The following is a 26,290-nucleotide window of genomic DNA, read 5'->3' on the forward strand; positions in this document are numbered from 1 at the left end:
ACAAATCTTGCATCTGTAGTGGGTATTAATATTTCATATCAATATTCCTTCCGAAGTAGTATAAACACTTAGAATGAGTAATGGCCTCGAAGTGCTAGATTTAGACCGATTTGGTGCAATGCTGCGTAAAATTTTTTCGTAAAAGAGTTATTAAAATAAATTAATCTTTCTGAAAACGGAAAACGTTTATAACATCCTTCTCGTTAAATCTGCTACTTCTTTCGTTTCAAGTATTTCAAGTTTCAAGTTGACAACAAATCTTGTACTTCATTCGTTTTACTGCACTTTTGCTATAAAAAGAAAACCCTGAGTTCAGCTCATCGTTTATTTTTGACAGCGTTGTCGATAACAGATGACCTTTTTAAGACTCTAGTGTTTGATTTTTAATCAATATCGCGCCCAAAAGCATTTCTTTGTTTGCTTTTTTCTTACAGAAGGGGTTAGCGCCACGGACTCCGCTATCACTCCGTCCATGATTATTTTACTTCATTTGTTTTAACATATGATTATCTGGGCAGTCTTTATTTATCTAACAGATGACCTAAAACGTACCTTAATGAATGTGGTTGACTCTGCTACTCCACATATTATTTTCAACTTGTATTCAATTCAAACATATAACTTCGCAAACGTCCCATACTATAAAATGATTCGACTGAATGTAAAATACATTGTGTTTAGATCACTGATCAAAATCTTATAAGTGAACTGAACTGGCGGTCTCTTTGCAATTTGATTTTTGTTTTTATATTAAATTATAATTATTATGAAGCATGAAATATAATTTGTAAATGATTTCGGCATATCAATTTTCAATTATCCATGAACACAGCAAAGTGATATAGCAGAATCGAGTGTGTCGATTCGCTTTGTGGTTACATGGATGTAAGATTAACATTATGTAAAACATTAACTTTTATGATAATATTAATAAAGATCATACAGTTCAAGTACTTAGTCTCATTTATGCCTTTTATTCCATTCGAATCGACGCACTGAGTTTTATTTTTACATTCAATGACAACATTCTCACATATTCATTTGCCTTTTTTCCCGTAAAATTTCATATTCATTTTCGAAATAAATGTTCCTCATCAACGCTCCATTTATCTTCACCTTAGCCTTATATTCACCCCATATACACCATGAGCGGAGACGAAGAAAAAAATGGTTACGACGAAATGATATTGACTCGGAACGAACATTTTGATTTTTCATCACGTACATCACGTTTATTATTTTGAAAGTAAGATATTCCGATGTAATTACGTGGCATAATCCCTCATAAATTTGATGCAATCATAAAAATTACAATATTATTACGGAGAGATGATAGCAGTGACTGGATGAGAGATTCACTTATGGACGTATAAGTTATAGTTGTTATGGTGAATATAATTGATAAACTGAACGTTTTCTTCCAGTTTCTTTCATGTATCTTATTTCGAATAATTCGGTAGTCTCTTCGTCAATTCTTTTGTTATACTTTAGTAAAGGTAGAGGAAAAGTCTATGAACTGAGTAACGAGAGATATTTCAATGAGAGATGAAGTCGTTCACTCGTGAAATAGTTATTAAAAGAGAATAAGTAATTCCAACACGAGCGAAGCGAGTCCTAAAAATCGCTCTAGTTGAAATTTTCTATTTGCTTCCAGAGGTGAACATAACGTCTTTTTCATGAACGAAGTGTGATTAACCGTTCTTTCAAGACAAGAGTCAAGAAAATAAACATTTTCTTTCCAAATCTGAAAATGAAGCGTTAACAAAACATGATTTTCTCATAGCCTTTTGAGTGGAGAAGATAAGGTTAAAAATGATTTGTAACACTCGGTAAATTTCACTGTAATGCAGAATTTGCAACAGCTCACAGCTGGTTTTTTATCAGCACATACACATGTGTGTGGGTGTGAGAGAGAGAGATAGTGACTGAATTATCGCTGAATATATTATTGACTAATAAACAATAGCATGAGCACCAGCTGGTGAAAGACTGCTTGTTGTAAATTCCAAGGTAAATATATGGGCCCATACATTTACCTTGGTAAATTCTGCACTTCAGCTAAGTTACCGACGAGTGGGCGGCTGAGGTTAGTACATGGACTGGAAGGTTGGTAAAACAACGATTCGGTGAAGATTGTAGAACGAATATGGAAGCATATTTTGATGAGACAATCTTATCGAAAATCGAAATTTTCCGTAACTGCACTTAGCCAGGAACATATGTCAAATAAAACTGACCGTATAAGAAAATTCTCTGAATTCGCCTCTACATTAGGAATGTTTCCGTTTTAAAAACATCAAGCGTAACACAACGACCAAATCTGTTACTTCATTAGTTCAAAGTATCGCTTCGTGGCAGGTACGAAATCTTGCACTTCTCAAGTTTTATCTCTGGAATTTCATTATTTAAGGTAACACTGAGCTCATAGCTTATTGTTTTCCGTTGTTGTCGATAACAGATGACTATGCTAGCTGAAGTAGTTATGTATGTAATTTGACTTATGACCCTTCTAATTTTGACATATTGCCGAAAGATAATTGTGCCGCACAAATGAATGTTTATTGACTGTAATTTGTGGATTCAAATTTCATTTTCCACTAAATGTTTACACTTAATTATTCAAATAAAGTGTGTTCGGATTAGGTTAATTAACAAGATACATAGAGCAACAAAGCTACCGACTGCGTACAGACGCTGTGAACCACTTCTAATAAAATATGGTAAAACATCCAACGGTGCAGGATAATCGTTCAACCACACTGGACCTTGATGAGTTTGACCAGTATTCTGATCAATCCATTCACCTTCTGGCAAATAAATATTTCTCGCTGTCTGTGCTTCTTCCAAAACTGGAGCCACTAAAATGTCGTCACCCAGCAAGAACTCTGTGAACGAAAATTTGAATAATTTTCCTTTTCATAGAAAATTAAAGTAAAACTTTCTCTTACGATCGAAAATGGTTTGCGCCGTTCTATCATTCGGTGAAATCCACCAAACAGGAGGATTGACAGGGGCTCCAGTTTCCACAGCCAATTTAAATCGTTCGATGATTTTATCTGCATACTCTGCATGAAGCGCAGTATACTTTTGACTCAACGTGATCGTTTGTTGGTCAAAATCCCATGGAACGAAAGAGAATTGCATTGCCGGCATAAAAACGTTGGCTTGGATCCAACGAATGTACAGTTCCTTATTTGTGGTGCGGACAATTGGATTATCTTCATAGCCATTGCCTCCAATCATATCTGGCAGAACAAACGGATATCCGACCATGTTGAATTGTAGCAACTGTGAAGCAATTCATCTGGTTGTTCAATTCAAAGAAATTCTAAAATTTTATCGGCTTACAGTCGTCACTACCGTCGGAAGTCCATTATTCCAATCCCATTTCGAGTCTTTGTCCAACATTCGTACAAAGACAGGTATATGCTGCTGACGGAAAGCCGTTCGCACTTCAATAATTTTACCGAATGGAACGACGGTGTCCACAAACGCAATGGTTAGTGCATTGGGTTTGGCATCGTCAGTTGCGTTCAATACTGGATCCTACAAGTATTCGAGTCAAAGTTAAGTCGTGTCATTTCATTAACAAAATCGTTTAAAAAATACCATAGGAGCCCAAGATGTCTCGCCGGCATCAAATTTATAGGTATCGATGCCGGAATCAGTTCTCAACCTTCTAAGACGTCCAGCGTACCATTCTGCGGCTTCAACTTTTGTGAAATCAATATGACCAGCAAAAGTCGATCCCGCATTCCACCATTTGACATCGGGATTGCCGTTATGGTCCAACACTAAATATCCCTTCTCTAATGCCTCTGTGTAAAAAGGATCGCAGTTCTTATTGATGAACGGATGAACCCATAATGTGATTCGGAATCCTTTCTCTTTTAATGCGTCGGTAGCTCGGCGAATATTTGGAAACTTTGTTGTGTTGAACGTGAGGGAACCGTAACACGTTTCCCACATATCGTCAATATCCATCTGGCTGTTTTTGAAACCGTTACTGTTAATCAAATCAGCATAGTTCAGCACTACAGTTTCATCAATGTCTCGACGATATTTCGCCCACGTACTCCATATGGGATACGTTGTCATCCTTTCATCCGGGTAATCGGCAGGCTTATTTAAGAAATGTTCCACTGCCTTCATATGTGCCTGCCTGGCATCAGCAGCAATGCCAATTTTATAATTGAATGTGAAAACTGACCGATCATGCGTGTAATACGGCAGTTCCTTTTTGGTGATCAAACACATTGAACTGTTAGCAGTTTGAGTCAAAAATAGCGGAGCCTCCTTCTCAACGTACACAAAAAGACCACGGGAATTGAGCCAATAACGTTCGGCCAGTGCACAACTGTCGGCTTCTTTTGTCACATACGAATAGTCATCGAAAGTCAACTTTTCAATGGGCCAATACTGATACTTTTGCTCCGGTCCACCATACCAACTCATTTCGTTTGATTTCAGTTGGACACAGTCTCGCATATAATACGAAGCAGTTGACCTTCGATCAATTGAAATTATTACAAAATTGTTCGAATCATGATTGACACTAAATTGTAATGTTGAACTGTCGCCCTGGAACAAATAGCCGAGTGAAGTTTGAGTCACTCCAGTAACTGGTCCAAAATATTGGTATAGGTCCGATTGGTGTATTACGACCGAATCTGTTAAAGAAATTTCGTTTTCGTATTCAAAGATTTTAATTCATTTGGTAGTCGGATAATATTCACCTCTTAAGATGGCATACGAAAGGTGTGTATTGTTTCCAGGTTGATGTTGGATTCTCAACGATACATTGAGTTCACTTTCTATCGGTAGTACGTAAGTCTGGGCACTGATTGCACCAAAACTTAGTGCTAACAGAAAGATTTTGCAAAACATCTTCGCAAGATGTGGAAGTCTATGAAGGCATTTGATGAATTAAAAGGTTTGAACTGAACTAAACTTTACACGAAAAAATAATTGTAATCTGCTGATTTTGAGCAATAAATGTGTTTTTGAAGTGCATGTTATTCAACACGTATGATAAGAAATGATTACCAACGCCGTTCAGAGTAGGATTATTGAAAATTTCTGTTCATTATTTCAGAAAGTTTAACGTTTGTTGAATGTCTCATCAACACATTTTCCTGGCATTACCCTGTCATAGACACCAGTTTAATTAGGGCTAGGGAAAAATCTCCGAGTGTATTATCGTCGGGGACGATAATATCGTTTTTGAAACGATAATATCGTCGCTGTGACGATATTATCGTTTTCTGTAACAATCAGTCAGTCAAGGAGTGCACAAATTCACTCAGTTTTTTAACGTTGCAAATTGGCAACGGACCATTCAAGTATAATATGACATGTAGCTTCAGACAAACGTAACAAACAAGAACTCTCGTTGGAGCCTATACACGGGACTCCGTTAAGGAGAAGGTGATCTTGATAAAATCAAGTTCTAAACAGAGACAACCTGTTTCGTCATTTAGGAGCTCTATGAACTGCTACTCATCAGTCGGTGGCAAACAGTCCATAGAGGTCTCCTAAATGTGCCATCGATACAGGGGACATGTACAATTGAACGCGAAGTGTGTACAATGTCAGGATATTTGGACGTACGTCCGAAATGACATTAATAAGAAATTTCGATCGAACGGTTGATCGTCTCTTCCTCAGCAGCAAGACACCACAACGCACAACAACGATACAAAAAACACATATGACAAACTCCATGTCAGACGGAAAACGCAGTTACAACGGAAAAAGGTAGTCATAATGGAAAAAGTAGGAAAATCTCTCACCTCAGTCTCACTCATAACGCACGCCAAAATCAATAGCCGGACAGATGGACTGATCACCGAGGGACGATAATATCGTATTAGACGACAATAATATCGTTTTCCGGACAATAATATCGTTTTCTGTAACAATATTATCGTCCGTGCAGATTGAAACGATATTATTGTTTTTGCGACGATAATATCGTTTCATGCAACGATATTATCGTTTCTGCAGTGATAATATCACCCGTGAAACGATATTATCGCCGATTGAAACGATATTATTGTTTTTGATACGATATCATCGTATCAGACGACGATAATATCGTTTTCCGGACGATAATATCGTCCTAGCAACGATATTATCGTCCATGAAACGATATTATCGCCGCTGCAACGATAATACACTCGGAGATTTTTCCCGTCACCGTTTAATTATATAGTCTGCTACTTCCTTTCAATGAGACTTTTCCAACAGATTGAATCAAAATCTTTTACTTCATTTGCATTAACATAGATTTGGCAACCTTTGTCTTAGGTTTCGCCTAAAATTATTTTTTGAAGTTTCACGAATTTTGAAAATTTTCCTCGGGAAGCTATTGCCCTTATCGCCCTCGGCGAATATAAGGCCATCCATCATTGCTTATTTTTGTCGTCATAACAGATCAAGACTGCAGATGCAGACATTAGATACGTCTTGGTTCATTCGCAATCGCTTGATCCGGAACAAGGTGATTTCTTATAGAGTAAAATTCCGCACCGACACCGCACCGCTCAAATTCAAAATGTTCAATGTAAGAATGTAGTTTACTTAGTCAGAATCTTGAGTTGATTAAAATTATTTGTTTCCGATTCCAGCCTCTTATCACAAAATTATCAACTGAAGTGTTTCTCACTCCCACAAAAAACCTTTTCGATTTATCAGACCCTATGACCAAATTGTTTTGAAGTGGAAGAGTAGTATCAGTCAAAACAGCGTGTGTTATTCACGATAATTTCTGGAATTTAAAAAAATCGTCGGTCTTGCAGGTAGACTATTCCTCTGTCGCTGTGTTATTGTGAAACAATGTCGTAATCAGGTGCAATGCACCCATACAAAAATAAAGTTTCTTTGGTTTTGCCCTCCAAAAATACCTAACTCGGAGGATGGTTACGGACTTGTGTAAAAGCAATTTCAGAGAATCTCAGAATCAAAGGGATCAATAATCCAATTTGACGATAATTAGGTAAAATATTTGTCCTCAGATAATACGAAATTTTAAGCGACTGAAACAACATCCACACAAACCTGAAATACTTCATGTCGTTCTACTCCAGCTTTCACGTAATTTCAATAATTTTGATTAGACAAAACATTTTGCATATCTAATCCATTTTCAGTTAAATTGATGGTTTTCCTAATAAAAAGCTTAGGTCATGACTACAATCTATGATAAACGAAAATTGAATACACCAAATTACTATACCGTGAAAAGGGTTTCATTGTTGGATCGGAATACATTTTCGGCAAATTACATCAAGTAAAAAGAACATCACGTTGTAAATTCCGTGTTATGGTTCGCATTCCTTCCCTTTCAACCAACCGAACCGTTCGTAATTGTGTAGATTAATTAAAGTAAATTGATGTTAAAACGTTCATTCGACTCGAGTGTATGAACGGAAGATTGAATGGATTTTTGGTTGCTATTTTTAACTAATAAATCGTGATTAGACCGAATGTATAAATGAATGAAAATTGATTTTAAAAGTGAAACCGATTCCATCGATCATAAATATATCCAACAATATTGCTCTCATTCCACTCTCTCTACATTTTCATAATGACCCAAACTGTCTCCAATTGTGTTACCATCAATGACGCAAAATTCATTCATAAAATTCGTTATGGTCGGATGGCGTAAACAATTTTAATTTAATGCATTGTCCTCTGTGAAATTTGCGAATCGTTTGTTTGATGTGTGCAGCTGGCTGTGTGGTTTAAACAAAGTTTTATTTCAAATTGATTTAGCGTCTCTTTCGGCTTCAGACGATTTCATTTCGAAAAACTATTGGAGTTGATTTCCAACTCGGAACGGAATTGTCTCCGGTTGCACAGCAAGCAAATCTTTAACCACGAACCACGTGGATAAATTTTCTGTTTTGTCGTTTTGTCTAATGTCATTTGCAGAGGTTTTTGTTAGAACTGCTGACGTTACCTGCGGAAGAGGAAGTGTAAATGAGGTGCAGTGAATAAAAGGCATTCTCATTTTCAGAGAATTTAATATTTTCAACCTTTGACGAGGGTAAACTCCATCTGAAGCTGGAGTTACACTGGATTGCTAAGGCTAATAATACAGTTGGTTTTCTTTAGTTCGAAACATGTTTAAGATTTATCAGAGTTTGAAAATTCATCGATGTTACCGAGTCAACAAAGTGTTTCCAAGTTATGATATTTTGGCACAAAATTTGAAAATCGCTCAGCAAATTCAAATTTCACGCCAAAATATCATGAGGGATTCTTTTGAAAGACAGCCTATCGCACGCATTTTCTAATGGAATTTTTGCTATGAACCTTGAAAGGACTTCGACCCTAGAAACTAAAATCACTTACAAAAAAAATTCTTCGATACTTGAGTGGCTAGCGAGAGATCATTAAAAACCGAAAACTTGCACTTTTCTTTCAAAAATTTCTCCAGTTACACGAGCCGTACAGGGTCGTGTGTGGTGTCATTAGAAAGGCAATCAGATTTACTATTGAGCCCAATAGAGACTTATTGGGTTTAAAATTCATCGACACTGAAATATGTGCAGTTAAAGTTTTCAGCCGAGGACTTACACAGTTCTTACTTAAATTTCTCGAGGTACACAAAACGTACACGGTCGTGTGGGGTAATATTTGAAAGGTAATTTTAGGTGGGTACTTAAACATTTAATATTCTATTTCATCGTAGATGCATCCAAACCACATAAGACCCTATTTGGCCCAAAAGCACATTAAATTACCTGTCTAATGACACCCTACACGAACATGTACATTTTGTGTACCTCGAGAAATTTCAGTAAGAACACTGTATGTCTTCGGTTGAAAACTTTAACTGCACATATTTCAGTGTCGATGAATTTTCAACACAATAAATCCTATTCGGCTCAATAGTACGTGTGATTACCTTCCTAATGACACCCCACACGACCCTGTACGGCTCGTGTAACTGGAGATTTTTTTGTAAGAAAATTGAATTTTTTCGGTTTTGCTCACCTTTCACCAGCCACACAAGCTTCAAAGAATTTTTTTGAAAGTGGTTTTGGCTTTGAGGGTCGAGGTCCTTTCTAGGTACATATAAAAAATTCCGCTAGTCCGCGTCCGATTTCGGTAGGCTGTTTTTCAAAAGAAACCCTCCATAGAATGGGAAGAACTTAATTGACTGGGAATATCGATGACTTTTAAAACTCTGATAAATCTAAAACTGTGCTTTTTAAAGATGAACGCACAGTATGTACAAGGAGACATAGACTATTTTTAGGAACACATTTTCTTGCACTTTTCAATTTTACTAAATTTTTCTTAATTTTCCAAAAAATAATTTTTGGGAAAATCAAAAGAAAATCAGAAATTCAGGGCAAATTTATGAAAATCAGAGGAAAATTAGGAAAGTATGATAAGTTTTACCAAAAATAGTCTATATGGTAGTTATTGATATAAGCTCTTGCATAGGTCAATTATCTTGCAATTTCTAATTTCCCAGGTTTTTCCGAATTTTAATAAATTTTCAATTCGGGAAATTAGGAAAAATCTGAGAAAAATTGGAAAACAACTTCATGAAAATAGTTCCTGCCGTTAACGAGCCACTTTGTGAAATTGATTTTTCCCACTTAAAATTGATAGAAAAGTCAAGAATTTGAAAAAGATTTGCAGATTCTGCGTATAATTTTCCATTCTATCACATCCAGTTTTTTCCGTGTGGAACTTTCATTCTCTAAAGTTTGGTGAAGATTAATCGGATATTTTGGTCAAAATATCACTGAGAACATTTGTGGGCAAAAAGGCACGGCTATCTTATTGCCGTAGAAAGCACTGTGCAATGCATACATCTGAAACGTTTGGAGTGCGCACACTTTAATCATTCAATTCGCATTGTTGGCGCACATTTTTGTGTATAATTTTGATTTTGAATGATTGTTCACAGAATCGAAATTTTGTCTTTTTTATTTAGACTGGTAGCTGGTAGGTTTAATTTTAAATTATTAAAACGAAAAAAATTGCGTGATAGGCTCGTATAATAAAATGAATTTTTTGGTTTAATTGCAAAAGGCGCTTGTTACGCAGATGGGAATATTGAGATTTCATATCTCACAGAACTTCGTTCTAATTTTTCGATTTATCGTTAAGAGCGTCATTGTACTTAATTCGTTCTTCAAAGAACAATAATGCAAAAAGTTAGCATTGATTCGTGGAATTTTAAATACTCTTTCAATGACTGGAATTATATGTTTTAAGTATTAGCCAAAAATTCCATTTATCTGTGAGGCCTATCTATGAGCAAATTCCCGCAGCTTCCATGGTTGCAGCTTCATTGTGCTTACTATCTTCAATACATAAATAATTGGTGTCATCAGAAAAAAACATTCCTCAGAATTCCTCACAATCAAATGAATAATTTCTTATTCATAGCACCTTCCAATGCCACGTCATTCATTATAGCGACAATATTTTCGTTTCGACGTTGTTTCTTTCATAAAATACAAACAATTTTTTTGTTTGTTTATATTCATATTTTATAATCGGGTGTCATCAACTTCTCAATGTGAATTTCAAATCAGTATCAGTCGAATAATATCATTGTAATTAGATACACACAACACGACACAAAAATCACTTTTTGTGTAGCAGATGGATGGGTGGATGGATGAAGAAAGAAAATAAAAATGATGGAAATTATTGGATATTGTTTGTTTTGACTTCCACATTTATTTCTTTGATGTTTCGTTGCTTTTGTTGAGTTATTGGTTATTATGAGATGATGAATTGAACCAATTTTTTCCGTACAATAGAGACGAAAATAAACCTATAGATAGGCACACAGCACTCAGAAAGTTATATCGTCCATGGGTGTTTTTGATTTCGTGAACCGTACATGTATTGTTTATTATATAGAGAGAGGAAGACGTGAAAGAAATCATCAAAAGACTCAGAATTTTCTTTATTATTTCTTTCGTTAATAAAATATAAAAAAAGAAGACGAACTTTTTATCAAAGAACAAACGTAAGGTGTGGTTACTGTATTTACATTTTAACTAAAAAAAAAACGATTTGGTTGTTATGGTAAAGAAGGATTGAAATTCAATTAAAATGGAGAAAACCTTCGTTCATATAATGATACTAAGTGGAAACGATTTAAGATTATTTTTAGAGGTCGTATTTCAAGAGGGTATTATGAGACAAACACTTTGTCAACTTTGTAAGAGAAATGTTTGTTTACCTGAGGCTCAATTTCAATAACGTCAGATGATCTGGTGGATTAGAAAATAAAAGTTCATTTAAGAACGCACTTCACTGAAATGAAGGGGCGTTGAAACAAAAATACTTTCGATGATTTCTTTGTGAAAACACAGTTTTCGAAAGAAAAATACTTGCAGGCCACGTTGCAAGATTGCTACCCAAATAAGTTCCTTTTGAATAAAATAAAACCGTTGCGGGAAGGATATTTTTCTACCGACTAAATCGCATTCCTACAGCTTCCTACAGTTTACTACAGCTTCGGTAGTTGGGATGTGTTGTGGCTGCAAATTTGTTTACACCGAATAAATCGTGTGACGTTAGAATGATTTTCTGAACATTTGTGTGTCTTTCCCACCTGTAGGCGAGATATCAGTTATGCACCCAACTTTCATCAGAACGTATTTGCATATTTCGAGGCGAGGTTCAGAAGTTACGTTAATCCAGTGGTCCTTGCTGAACTTGTTATTGGCCGTAAGGGACTGTTGGTAAGGTCTCAAAGAAACAAACGCTCCCTTAGTAGACCATAAGTAGACCAAGAGCCCGTATCCAGTTCCTCAGAAGGCAACGATTTGAAAACTATTTCTTTTACGATTTTTATTTTTGAGCTCCAAGAGAGTTCTAACAGTGATATGCCCAGTGTAATTTGCATAAGAATTCTTTTGTTTAAAATTGTCACTAAGTTTCTTATGCAAATTAAGGCAGAACTGTACACTGTAGTGACTATAGCGACGGCACACAGATTCTGTCTGATACCTATAACATAAGAATGGCACTTAAGGCCTAATATGTGAGAACGGACTCGCAAAGAATCCCTAAAATTCTCAAAGATTGATAACATTTTTGGTAATTTTAGGTAATCTTTTGAGAATGATTTCTCAAATATTAGGTCTTTGCCTTGTATTACAGCTCCGTAATCTTAGCCTACACTATGAATAACGAGCAGCATTTACAAACTTACTAAACACATTCACCGTTGGCTTCAAAGTATCGCCTAGCTTAGTACCAAATCTGATACTTCATTGAATTTCAGATTTTTTTAATTTTTTATAAAAGAAAGAACCAATTCTTTAATGTTTGCTATCGATTTTGATAATAATAGATGACGAGGACCAGTCGTTTCTGTGAAGGTACTGTTCTTAGCGATAGTGAGAGATATTTTTCAAAGAGGCGACCATACCTCGATTAAATCATAATTACGTACGTACGAATCTACGGTGGATGCGACACGTCAAATCTTTTACTTCTTATGTAAAAAGTTTAGTACTGCATTTCGTCTAAAAGCTTTTACTTCATTAGTTTTAGTATACATTTTGCTATATTAAGAGAACATTAGTCATAGATCACGTTCATCATTGTCGTCACTGTCGATAACAGATGACTAGCTTTTATAGCTTCAAGTAAAGATCCCTCCTCTGTCAAATGATAACGAGAAGTGTCAAGCGAAAAGTTAGCGAGGAACGACTAGACGAAACGGTTAGTCAAAGAAGAACGTTCAGTTTTGCGCAATATTAATGTAATCGAAAATTGTTTGTCATCTCAACATGGACCTATAAACATTTCCAAAATTCCCTGAAATACTCACAACGATAATATCAGTTCTACAAGGCACTTAAAATCTCCACCGAAAATTCGCTTCCAGCAAAAATAGGCAACCGAAAATGGAAAAACGTACAAAATTGGAAATTATATTGTTCCGTTAAGTGTTCGTCCATTCCCTTCTTCCATTATTATCGAAACACTTTTCTGTCACTTGCCTCTCTCTCACCACTTTCGCAACAAAAACGAAAACTTTGTGTGAAAACACTTTTATACCCACAAATGTCTCATCGATTATAATATCCGATTTTGCACAATTTTACACCGTCTATCACAATTTTATTGGATCATCAACCCATTTCATTCAAGTCGCCACTCAATATATCTTCCATTCTAATCGATACACACAATAATATAATTGAGAACCATACTCTGTCGTCATGAATGGGACCGGGCCCGGCAGAAAGATTTTCGTTTCGGGAAAATTACGTTGGATTGGGGGGTGGAAGATGGTTGCTCAGTATACAATCTAAAAAATAAAAATAAAATTGGATAATATATCATCATAAATGATATACTGCTAACGATAAGAAAACAAAAGCGGATATGAAACCAAATACACTTCGATGTTTGAAGACTTTATAACTTGACTTTCCGTTTATAGCCCATATCTTTCGGTGTTCGTATGCAGAAAAGGAAAACCGATACTCCAAATAAAAGACTATCAATCAAAAGTGGAACGCACATAAAAGAAAATACGAAATCCTCACCCAATCGATTATACATACAATTTACGTTCAAAATTGCGTACAACTTGTTATTCCAGTAACCTTAAATTATTGCACACAGTGTGAAAAGAATAGAATGACGATGGTACGGGTTACAACGGCGACGACGAAAGAACGAAGAAAAAATAAAATTTATCGGAAAATATGCTCGGAATTCACGTATTCAAACTGATATGCTGCGGAAAGTTCATTGAACATTAATGACATCTACACACACTCAACAATAATGGGCATAATATAACACAAATGTATAATGCAAGGGGGGTATAAATAAATGGAACACCCGAAACGTATAAAATATTTCGAAGGGTGAATGGGAACGCAAAAAAAAATATAAAATTTCGTACATAAAAATGTGTATACGAATCCCCGTACGTAGTATCATATAGACTTATACACATGTTACGTGTCGAACAGATAGATGGGTAGATATGTAATCTTTTCCTGTAACTTCTCCATGGGGAATAGCGAGCAAAAAATCATATTTGTTTTATAGGTTTTTTTTCCTTCCTCGGCTCGGCTGCCTCATCCTATTCGCATACATTTATATTTTCGGGAATGGTTTTATGTATATTATTCGATGGAAATATGGTTACAATTTCTACATTTTGGCATATTATTCCTACTAGGCGGCTACACGCACAACATATCTCTGTATTATATAGACACGTACATCGAAATGATAATGCCACAAAATATCCCTTCATATTTCCAAAAGCCATCACAATAAGTTTTTCTTCTTTCTTTCCTTTTTTCCGTGTGTGTTTTATTGGGAGAAATGTTTGTCGGGCACCGAATTGCAACTCCATGATACAGACAATATAATACCTTTACGCTTAATAACATCTTCTTATACCGAAAATAACTTGAATGTTTGAACGTTTCCCACCCGAACATCTTCCTTCAGCATGTTGTTTTATTTCATAATTTCGAAAATGTTTCGCATAATTGCGGACTATTGTGGTTTTAGGTAAAATGTTTGATGTTGTGGTATTGGTTGGCTATGGTATGGTTAATTATACTTTACTATATCAATAAAAGCTTGCGTTTGCTTATGAATTTGCGATGATATTTAGATATTTTGAACAAATATTGATATTATGGTCAGAAGTTCAGTTTATTTCTCTTGACTAGGTTTGTATAAGGTACATTTTCGCCATAAAATTCTATCGAAATATTGTTTTGGAATATGCCAATAAATGAGCAAAATATTTTCATTACGAGGTGCAGGTTCACTAAAAAATATATTAAACTACAAAGCGGATCGTTCTACTCATTTAAATAGAAAGTATCTCTTCAGAACGACCGCCCCACCTCTTCCTTTTATTATTAAATGTTTTTATGAAGGCGTAATAACGTTGCAAGTCCGCAGTGTAAATGCTGGCTGTTCTGCTGCTTGGATGCCCTTTAAAGGGTTTTTATTGCATTATTGGATGACTAATACAGATGGAATGCTTTTTTGCAGATGGGGACTGTCCTGCATTTTCGAAGCAAATTCGAACAAAGCTATGCAAGGGATAGATGGATGGTCAAAACAAATTAGTTTTTCTTGAATTCCCCCTATGGAATTTCTAACATTTTTATGTTTAGCAGACTTTATAGCTTCCCTTTAATCTCGTTAGATTTAGACATACACATTAGACATTCAAATGTGTAAATGGTATATTATGCACCGCGTTGCACAAGGTCGATTTTTGTAGCATTAGTTAGTTAGCGAAAAAATCGAAAAAAAAACACTTTTCGTATCGTAGGCTAGGCATCTGTCAGCGACAGCGACGACAAAATAAGTGACGAGCTCTGGCTTGCATTTCTTACATAGTTTCAATTACTTCTTATATTACAACAAATGAAGTAAAAGATTTTGTAGGCGATACACTTGAAACCAAAGAAGTAGGTGTCTTAACCATTCTATGTTTAGCCGTTCAAAATCTCATGCCTGTGATTTCAGACAAAATCTGATTCGACCAATTGAAAATTGTTTAAGGGCTCCAAAGGAGGAACTTTCAAAGTCTGACCTTTTCAGAACAGTAGATACAGAATGGAAACGTTTAATTTCCACGAACAATAGAGTAAAATCATTCATTTGATTGGTTAATGATTAAAAACTTGCCGACAGTTGGCCCACATAAGCGAAACAGATGATTCTGTCAAGCCATTTACGCTGATGGCTGATAGATTTGTTTATTGCAAAATTGTCTATTTATGCATACAGATGCCACGAAACCCGGGTCTCACTGTTCTATTAAACAAATTAACTTTTTTTTTGTTTTATTTATCTCATCAAGACAATGCCCACCAGATTTCTTTTCAAATTTCTTTCAAACATTTTAACGTCCCATCATTAAATTCATTTTAATTCTTCATTTTTTAACAAAACATCTTCTCAAACTACATTTCACTTTCATCTAAATTTAAAACCACAACAAACCTAATTTACATGTCTTGTTCGTATAAATAGTGCAAGACGGCGTAGGGTGTTCTCTGATACAATATCAACATGTGTTGTGCGAAGCGAAGTTTTATTATGAAAAATAAACGAAAAGTAGAATCGCGCGCTCATTATTATTATAAAATTTAAAAACGCGTCGTTAAGATCGACATAAATTATTGTTATTATTCATAGCTTCGAGTTGCGTTGATTTGTAATAACCCAGTAACGACCAGACGCATATCAGGTTTTCAGAGTTTTCTTTTTTGCTCAACACTATCCCACTCGCCCCAAAACAACAAAATTTTCGTTGTTGTTGATCTATTTTTATCGGAAATGTCGACACGCATTAGAATATCTCGACAGCGGAAAAAAAAGCTAATTAAATTTACGCACACATTGTGTGGCTCAATTAAGATTTAGTTCAACGTTCAGCATAAGGTGCAACTGAAAATAGATTCATTCCAAAAATAACAACAAAATCTTAAAATAATATAATGAGCGCTTTGTTAAATGAGTCTGAGGAAAATGATGGGATGTAGGAAAGAAAACATTAGGAAATATTCGGTAAGTAAATAATGTTTAATCGGTGCATTTAGTTAATCTATACGTACTTTCGGTGTCTGGTTACTTTGTGATGGTTTGTTTTTACGTTTTTTAATTTCCTATTTTTTTTAAGTGATCGTGTGGTTAGTACTTCACTGCTTTTGAAAAAATGAACTCAAAAGAAGTTAAAATGCAGCCGTTGTTTGGCATGGTCTCTTTGTACATTTTTTTCTCATTATTTTGTTTCCTCTAAAAGTAACCGAACACACAAAATGTCTTTAATAAAAACAATAAAAACTTGCTTTGATGGTTCGGACTCTTCAATGTTATGGACGTCTTTGAAGTTGTTTGTGAACAACAACAGTTAACTGGAAGTTGACTAGAAACGAAAATGTATTTTCTGTCGCTTTTCTTTTACTTTAATGGAAACGATGTACATACAAGAAGAATTTGAACCGATGTGCAACCATTGAAACAGCTATTCATCTTGTTACGTCTCGGACGAAACTTTAAAATTTGGTTTGCTTTAAGCACCTTCAGCGCCGTCTAATGTAATTGGTCTGAAACTTTGCTTACCATATGGTAAGTGTGTCCACTGGTGCCATTGGTGCCACCGAACCATTAGAATCACTTCGTGCGCAGTCATCGTAAAGTATAGTCAAATTTGTATCATCAAATAAACCAATTTGTATATGAGATCGAAATCTCTTTTCTCAATTGTTACCCGCTTATCCACCGAAATTCCAAGTACATTTTCCATCACCGGAAATATTAACGGCTGTATAATAAATGAATTTGGAAGACGAAGTAATTTGGTCAAGATTGTTCACATCTGTTATCAATAAGAACTACAAGAATAAACGATTAGCTTTGATTTAGCGATCTCTTATCTAGCAAAATGAGTTGTAAATTTAAAGAAGTAAAAGATCTTGGTTTCAAACTTTAAACAAATGAAGTAGCAGATTCAATCGTACTACATGACGAGACATTTGTCGTTAATAGGAGTTAATAAATGTGTCAAAATTTCCGGTGAATGGAATTCTGTAAAATGGAAGGTTCGCATTTCTTTTAATTGTAATGAATTGGTGCTATGAGTTAAACACGAGCGTTGGCAATGAATAAATTACGAAATTTTACAAATTATTGCGTCAAATTAATTTTGTTCGGTGTACACTGTGTGCATCTATCGTAATATCAATGTACAGTAGCAATTGAAGCAAATTCTGCTGTTGCCATAATAATATTCCTTAGATGGTCGATTACCAGCTATTTTAAAATCCTTTCTGTTTAAAGAGATGTTTTCAGAGTTTGTTAATTTCACTCACCAATGATGGTGATGGTTAAACATTTATTTAAAAGAAATTGTTTTATGGTCTGCCAATCGAGTATCCGACGGTTAAAAAAGAATGTGCATGTAAGTAAAGTGCACGTAAATATAATTGACTAATTAAAATTGCTGCCTGGTTTCATTATCCAAATGATCTACCATTTGTTCAAGTTCAAGTGCGTATATACTAGTTGCCTTTCTGTAGTCTGTCTTTTTATGGCATATTCTCTTTACGTCTTACCATTTATTCCTGCTTCAGATGAAACATCTGTTTCGAGTCGATATAGATAATAAAAACGATACCTTCATTGAATGCATTGCATTATTGTATGTATGATGGATTCATGCATTTCACTATTCTATCTTAAACGAAGTAAAGAAAAAGAAAAAACCGCAGCGCAACCACACTCGTAATAAATGTATTTCTATTTTCAGAGATTACATTTTTCGATATAAAGTTGTTCGGGTATAATGTTCGTATCCATTACGCGATAAACCATATACAATGTTAATGCGAAACACACGGTTGTAAGTCATATAATACAAGAGCGAATCCTTATTGGGAATGCGAGATGATTTGTTTCTGGTTTTCTTAGATGTTTTTTTTTGTGTTCAGATCGGTTTTAGCTTCATTGAATTTGAACCAATTGGAAACGTGTATATTGTGTAACCAAAGCGACCATTTGTGAATAAAACAATTTTCGTTATAATACAGATTGATTGGAATCTAACATTTCATTAAATAATTTATTACAATCAATGTGGAACGGGAGAAGTTGAAAACAATGCAGAATAATAGTCAGCATTATTCATATTAATATGCACATAAAACACTCTCAGCGCTCCGACCAGCTTTTTGTTAAATCAATACCAAACATCTGCTACGAATTTGTCATCTTCGGGTATATAATGACAATATCATAAATTAATCGTCATTGTTACAATGTTATGACACTCGAGAGAGAGTATTGTATGCTATATTGTGTTACACCAGAATTTTCAAGAGTTTTATTTACTTTATCTTTTTCACTTTTCAGAGTTGGTTCTTTTTTTCGAGTATAGCTTCATTGTTTAACTCATAATTCTAATAATTCTAATTCTAAGCTGGCTATAGATATATACCTCCCAAGTTTGAATTTTGTAATTCGTCCACGTGTTGGAGAAGTTTATCGTTCGTTTAGAATTTTAAATTTATTTTCACAATACTTAAGAAGTCGTCGTTGGATTCAGTTTTAATGTTTTTTAATTTTGGGAATTGGGTGTTGTCATGAAGTCAAGGTAAATAACATAAAATTATTAAAACTCGGACTGTGGCCTAATAAAGCATTTTGGACTCGGTTACATAAGTTACTATGACCGCCATATCGCCTAAGACAGAGCGAAACTTATTTGGCTACGCCAATAAGATGCAAAGCAAAAATTTAACTGAATCTGAGTCAGAGCTGGACTGAATCTGAGTCAGAGCCGGACTGAATCAAAAACGCCTTCGAGGGCTACAAAAAACTCATTTCTAAAAATTAAAAATTTTCGTAGAGAAATCAAAACGCCCATCGAGAATCGCCAGAATTCACAGTATGGCCTAATCTGAGTTCATTGAGTTCAGTGTAGAAGTCTTTAATTTAAGTTCGTTATTTTCAGGCTGTAACTTCCTGACAGATCGAAGCTAGTTCATTGCTTAAAATCATGTTGACCCAAGACTAATTGCTTTGTTTCTCGTCTGCTTATGGAATTTATTTAATGAACCGTTAGTCTTACCATTCGTTTATGGGTAACTCCAGGATTAGTTGCGTTACAAATTTTGTCATTTCTGAGGCATAAAGTGAGCTGTGTTGGCTATGTTTTGCGGTAACAAATCAGTCTATTTATTTTCTAATACTCAGGAGACCCAGTGCATTCATACCAACAAGAATTGGAATTTTTAGCCTGCGAAATGTGACTTGTGTGATCGAAGAAGTCGGCGGTTAGTTGCGTTACACGTTAATTTCGGCAACGTTTGGGCTGAGGTGATTTTACCTTACTTCGAAGCAGAATGAACCAAAAATCTTATAAAAATTAAATTTCGTGTCATTTGGTGCAATTGTGGAATTATAGCGTTCGGATCTACAGGGAAACAAGTTTACAGAAATCAGTTGAGATTAAAAGCGAAAAAAAAGGCTGCAAAGCGCAACCAGTAAAAAACGATCTTTTCAAAAACAAATATTTACAATAAATAAAAATCATCAACTCTATTACGTCCCAAAGTCCCCAAAATGCAACTAGCGTTTCTCCGTTGAATTGCAATAGAAACCTTATGTAATAGGTAATCCATGGAGCGTGGTTCGCCAGAAGCTTTTCGCATTAATGAACCCAATTTCTTAATAAATGTACTTATTTCGGGACCCATGCTACCTAATGATTCAAAAGCAATGGGTGTAAATAAATAATTTTCTTTTAAACGTATGTAATGATTATGCTTGAATCTTTCAGCATTATCTGCAATTGATCCAGATTTTTTGGACGATTGATTTATATAAGATGGAGCTAGGGTATCTCTAATGGTTACATCCCACAAAATTGGTTTACCGTGACTCCATGGAATTAGAGTCACACCGTCCGGTCTTTTACCGTCATCTCTAGAAATGCCCGGAGGTTGTAACAGATTCGGAAAACCTGCAGAGGAAAATCCATGAGAAAAGATTTTATTAACTTCATCATGTCCTGGAATCCATCCTCCGCTTTTTTTGCAAGATAAACCATGTAATCCATCCTACGTAACCTTCTTTCCACAAATACATTTATGTTCTTCGCATAATTGGCTACCCAAACGAAGACCAACAGCAATTCTTGCAGAATTGTTATCTAATAGTAAGCCTAACTGACTCGAAGGAACCACTTGCAGCCACTTTGAGGACTCTTTAGTTGATGACGCAAGCAGTCGAGCACGAGCAGTCGGCTCACTAGAATCAAACATTTCCGAAAATCTACTTTTGATCCTTGGGATATCCCAATTCTTTTGCTCTTTCCTAAGGATATCGTTGTCTGGAATATAATCTTGAGGGATTGCCTCAATCATACGAAAAATGTCGTCATCAATTATTTTTAAATTAAATTTCTGAAGTAATTCATTTGACAAATCTGATGATGAATAAACAGATGACAAATAGGCTGGTACTGCCAAATCTTCTACTTTCCTAATACCCATACCCCCAAAAGACAACGGGAGAGACGCTTGATCCCACGAAAACCCTTCCACCCTCGTATTAGTAATAGCTTCAAGCGTAGGACGGAATATCTCGTCTACAGCTTTCAGCTTATCCGACAACAAAAAAGCCTTACAAGTCCGCAACAGATAATTAAACCTACAACTACTCAACGATTTCCTAAAAATACACAAAGCAGGATGAACATCCATCAACTTCAAACGATCGCACATCAAACTAATTGATTCTATCTTCGAAGAAAACATCCTTTCTAAACCTAATTCAAAGATTGGCGAGCCTAAAATCTCAAGTGAAGACTCATCAACCTTTTTAACCCCTGGTAACAGAGCTGAAATATCAGCATACATGCTAGCCTCCTCCTCAGCAGAAGCATTCACAAAAAATACTTCACATTTATCAGCGTTCAAAGGTAAGCCTGATGTGAGATTTATTGAGAATATCTCGTAATGTCGAATACAAACAAACACTTTTTGGTCATATAACCCCGAGACGTAATGCCAATGACCTCATATTGGTGTAAAACTACGCGTCTTGTCAATAGCTTTCAGCAGAAAAAAAAAACAGTTTAGTGAAATCGGTTCAGGTTCGTGAAATAAACTAGAAATTTCAAAAATGTGCTAAAAACAAGCATACATTTTTATGGTGGTAACTCCCCGAGATTTTCTGACATCGACCAATTATGGGGCTTAAACGACGCGTCAGGTTAGCAGCTTTCAAGGAAAAAAAAAAGTTTACCGAAATCGGTTTTCATTCAGTGAAAATATTTCGAAAATTCACAAATTAGCTGGAATTACTCATAAAAATGAGAATACTTTCAAGAGTTGTTTGCTTATTGTTGTCGACGTTGTCGATTATAGATGATAATAACATATTATAACAGCTCGTTCACAATTTATCTCAAGATCTAAGTATGACTCCGATTAGTCTAAAAACAACAACAATAGAATCTAATTAACATTTAACAACACTATGAAGCAAGTGCCGGGAGCGTAGGACAAGCCAAGAAAGCAAAATGTCAGTTTTGCCTGACAGTTGAAAAGATTGAAATTTGCATATGTCTTATGCTGTAAAAATTTTGTCGCAGCTCCAATTTAATTTAAAAAAAAAAAAAAAACTCATTTGAAAGTCCGGCTACACAGCGACAGTTAGTCACACGTTCCTGCAACAGGCGAAAGAAAAACATTTCTAATTTTAAGCCTCAATTCTATTAAACCACTCGACAATGAAGTACGAATTCAATAAATCATTCGGTATGTCTAAGGAAAAAGAAGAGTTTTCGGCAGGGACCATTTTTAGGAAAATATTTTCTTACCGCATTTTCCGTAATTTTTCCCACATTTCTACAACTTTTCATAAAAATAATTTTTGAGAAAATTCAAGAAAATAAGGGAAAATGTTTTCCCAAAAATAATCCCTGATTTTCCCCGGGTTACTATCTGGTCGAACTTATAGCTCTGAATAGTTTGGAGTTCATGTCTCGTTCGTTTAATATTTACGAACAAAAAATGTTCGATTTGTCTCTATTGGAATGTTGACATAATTTATGGTTAGTTAAACGGTGACAAATTACGAAATCAATTTTGTTTTTTGTAATTAAGTCTGTTGCATTTCACATCAAAATACGTTGAAACTTTTTGATTGGACAATAGCGTAATTTGATGGCACGTATGTAGATAAAATTACAGACTTATTTTAAACGAAACGTCGGTAAATATGTTATACATATCTACCATCGATATCTAATAGCCCAGTGCATAATTTGATATTCAAATTATATTTCCCATTTTGTGTAAAATGCAGATTATATGCAAAGGGTTTACGTTGATTTCTGTGTATTATTCGGTAATATGATTGCCATGGGATGCTCTTCATTTGCTAAAATACAATTAGAAACAAAATTGCACTCCATTAGGTTGTCAAACAGAATGCTAAAAGTGTTTTTATTAAATATTTTGCGTAAATGAGGTTTTCGCAATCGCGTTTTGTTAATTATTTGCTTTAATTTCGGTTGATAATCTGATTTGCTGTCGAACATTTATCGAATTTACATAGTGTTCACGAGAGAACCGGAACATATTGTTCTCGCCCAGTCGGCATTTCAGTTCCGTATCGGATATTTTGGCTCTGTAAGTGCGGTAAAAAGGGGGATTTAAAATGTGTTGTTTTGCAACCATCATACCACATCTAAATTTAGCAATCAAATTTGTAATTAAACGATTTGTTTTGTTGATTCGAATACGAATAAATTTGCTGCAATTTACTGGCCCTCGACATCATTAACATTTTTACTATTTGACAACGATGGAATTACATGTTAAATGGTAATTACAACGCCACTCGAACTGATCAATGAACACAAAATAATGTTATTTTTACAAAATAAAATTTCGCATAGATATATTGATGACGTGTGTTTCGGACCGTTCGACGTTGCTTATGTTTCTTATTTTTACACGAGGTCAATGGAGTGATGGTGACAATTTACGTCTTGGTGTGTTTCTGTCATGAATATTATGTCTGGAAATAACTTTGTATTTAATAAGGTGATGGGAATGACGCGGTAAGAGACATCGAAGACGTGAATTTGTAAGGATGATTCAATTGCAGACTTACCTATATTTACGCCTTTTTATATGTTGATGATTCATAACTCGAAACGAGTCGGGTTTGACCTGAGCCTGAAAAGTTCAGATTTTTTTTTCAATTGACCTGAACTTGGCCTGATCTGATCGGAAACAAGGTTCACTTTCGTGAAATAGATTCTTGAAAATTATCGAAATTATTGAAAATTCTCGAAATTACAGAAAGGTATCGGAAATTTATGAAAATTCTTGAATTAAGAATTCTCAAGAATTTCAAGTTAAAGAATTTACAAATCTTGAAAATTCTTGTCACATTCATAATGTGACCGGACACCTGTCAGGTAACCATTACCACCAAACTGTATGTTAAAACAAATGAAGTAAAAGATGTAGGATGTAGGATCGAATGAAGTAATAAATTTCTGAAACACTTTCATGAAAAGATCAAACCTCAAATCTATACACTACTAGCGTGCTCGTCGTGAGTGCAATTCTAGCGAAGTAAATAAAATATTGCCTCAACTTCAAATGTTTCACCTGTTCACTTCAAACGAAACTGTTCACTTTCTAACCTGTGTAATCTTAAACCAATTAATTTTCTCTAGGTTTTCATTGTAATTTATTGTTTGCAAAGTAATGTTAGGTAGAGTATGCCATTAAGAAGCCGTGCTACTTATGACTTAATTCTATGTATACTTCTACTTGAACCAACCCTAATGCTCTATTAGTCTTACTGTGTGACTGTGTGAATCAACTAAATGAATTAATTGGATGTTTAATTAACTTATTTACATCTCTTACTTTCAGTTCATTATACAGCCCAAACAAATTACATCTTTAATTCGCTTTAAGCAAGAAAAATATTTTCCGTTGCTTCTTCTACTTCATTTTTTTCTGTTCTTCGTATAACACCATAATATTCACCTTCTTTAATAATTATGTTTATCTTATCTCTGCACAAAAAGACAAAAAGCACCAAGATACAGAGGATAAAAAAAGCGAACACTTAACTTAATTTGTGAGAAAAGGTATAGGTAATAATCGTTTCGGTATTATTATACGAACCAGAGACTATGGTAAAACAGCAGCATGTACGAAATTTTCTTCAAATTTGCGTTTAATGTACGAATAATTTAATGAACCCAATGAATCCTGACTGGGTTTATCTCTATGTTTACACTAAATTAAATTACACTGCAAAGGGTTATTCGTTTGGAAAATTATGGAAATATTTAAAACAAAAAAATTACTTTTGCCAGGTCAAATGATTTGCATTCCGTATCGTTGGATGGGGCATTGATCAAAAATTAAAAACTTTGGAAATGGTTTTGACCTGACAGAGTTAAATGTGAAAAAAGTTGGTTAATAATTTGAAAAATACTAGCAGTCCATTTCAAATAGGCATACATGTATACTCTACCTGTGTATTTTATACTTGCGGCAGGTACTGATTGCGTTCCGTAAGCATTTAGTGCGGACTGTTTTGGATAAATTTTTTCGAGAAAAATTTCGTAAATTCACGAAAATGAAGAAAAATTTAGAAAATCAAGAAAAATAATTTGCGATTGAGGAAAATTAAGGAAAATCTTCTTGATTTTCACAAATTTCTTGACTTCGAGGAAACTCATGAAAAATCAAGAAATTTAAGAAAATTCGAGAAAATCAAGAAACATTTTTTCACATGTAGGACCCAAACCTTAATTTTGACAGGAAAGTGAGTCAAAAATGCGCGATAATCTCTTCAGCGATAGCATCCTATTGCTAGATTGCGCGGCGACACATGGAACAAAAATTTATTTTTTAATGAAAACAACGTTTCATCTAGCTGAACTCAAAAGTCAATAAATCTCTTTCATAAAATTCCCGTGATTTTTTTGTGGAAACAGCACACTATGGGACTCGCCAGGAACCCGCCATTGTCGGTTCAAGTTGAGGAAAATTAAACACATATTCGAACGATCAAATCAACTAGAGATGTGAGGAAAGCCGTTTCAAGTCAAACAATACTTCACTACTATAGGATTACATTTGAAAGGTACCTGCAAATATCTTCTGTAAAATGGGAGATTACTATTGGCAGTTGAATAGCCACAACACAATGGTATAGAGAATATATATTTGTAGACAGGAAAATAAATATTTGACGGAGCATGTGAATCTTTATAATCGTTTGGCTTTTCCTATTTTACCGCAACAATCTTTGCTTCGAGAATAATTTCTTCAGACACACTGAGCTCATCGAAATAAGTTGTACATCAAAAGAGATAAATTTGATTGCATTTCCCAATGCAGTTAACTTCAAAAGAATATCAAATTTCACTGTCCTAGATATCGAAACCACATCGCATTGTAGAATAATATCAAAGAAATCAGACGCCTAATCATTGCATCAAATTCATAAATGACCTGTTCGGTTCAAAATTGCATATAATTTACAAAGCAGAGAGAAAAGAATCATATTAAACTAATGCTTCATATGACTAGAAGTCGTGCAGCGAGCACACGAAGTCATTTTGATTTTATGTAGTGATTTGATTTGACTTTTCGCTATTATTCCCATCCCAAATCAAATCGATTGTTAAACTAAAAAAAAGTCATCGAAATAACCAGACCATTTTCTATATGGAAAAATATAT

At 34.8% G+C, this 26,290-nt stretch overlaps 2 protein-coding genes and 1 long non-coding RNA gene across 4 annotated transcripts in view; 1 reads left to right on the forward strand and 2 right to left on the reverse strand.

The window, feature by feature from the left end:
* LOC119078824 (E3 ubiquitin-protein ligase TRIM9) overlaps positions 1-26,290 on the forward strand; it is a 123,334-nt gene that overhangs the window by 75,428 nt on the left and 21,616 nt on the right. The window lies entirely within an intron of this gene.
* LOC119078825 (myogenesis-regulating glycosidase-like) lies at positions 2,541-4,963 on the reverse strand. Its single transcript, XM_037186533.1, has 5 exons — positions 4,737-4,963; positions 3,610-4,670; positions 3,349-3,546; positions 2,949-3,288; positions 2,541-2,885 (listed from the first exon to the last, which is right to left on the reverse strand). Exons 1-5 carry the CDS (start codon positions 4,885-4,887, stop codon positions 2,620-2,622), a joined length of 2,016 nt encoding a protein of 671 aa, XP_037042428.1. The 5' UTR covers positions 4,888-4,963; the 3' UTR covers positions 2,541-2,619.
* LOC119078835 lies at positions 20,629-24,205 on the reverse strand. Its single transcript, XR_005088071.1, has 3 exons — positions 24,192-24,205; positions 22,286-22,287; positions 20,629-20,808 (listed from the first exon to the last, which is right to left on the reverse strand). It is a non-coding gene; the product is annotated as an uncharacterized LOC119078835 (long non-coding RNA).

The sequence above is a fragment of the Bradysia coprophila genome, unplaced genomic scaffold (assembly GCF_014529535.1).
Source record: "Bradysia coprophila strain Holo2 unplaced genomic scaffold, BU_Bcop_v1 contig_297, whole genome shotgun sequence".
Classification (NCBI taxonomy): Eukaryota; Metazoa; Arthropoda; class Insecta; order Diptera; family Sciaridae; genus Bradysia; species Bradysia coprophila.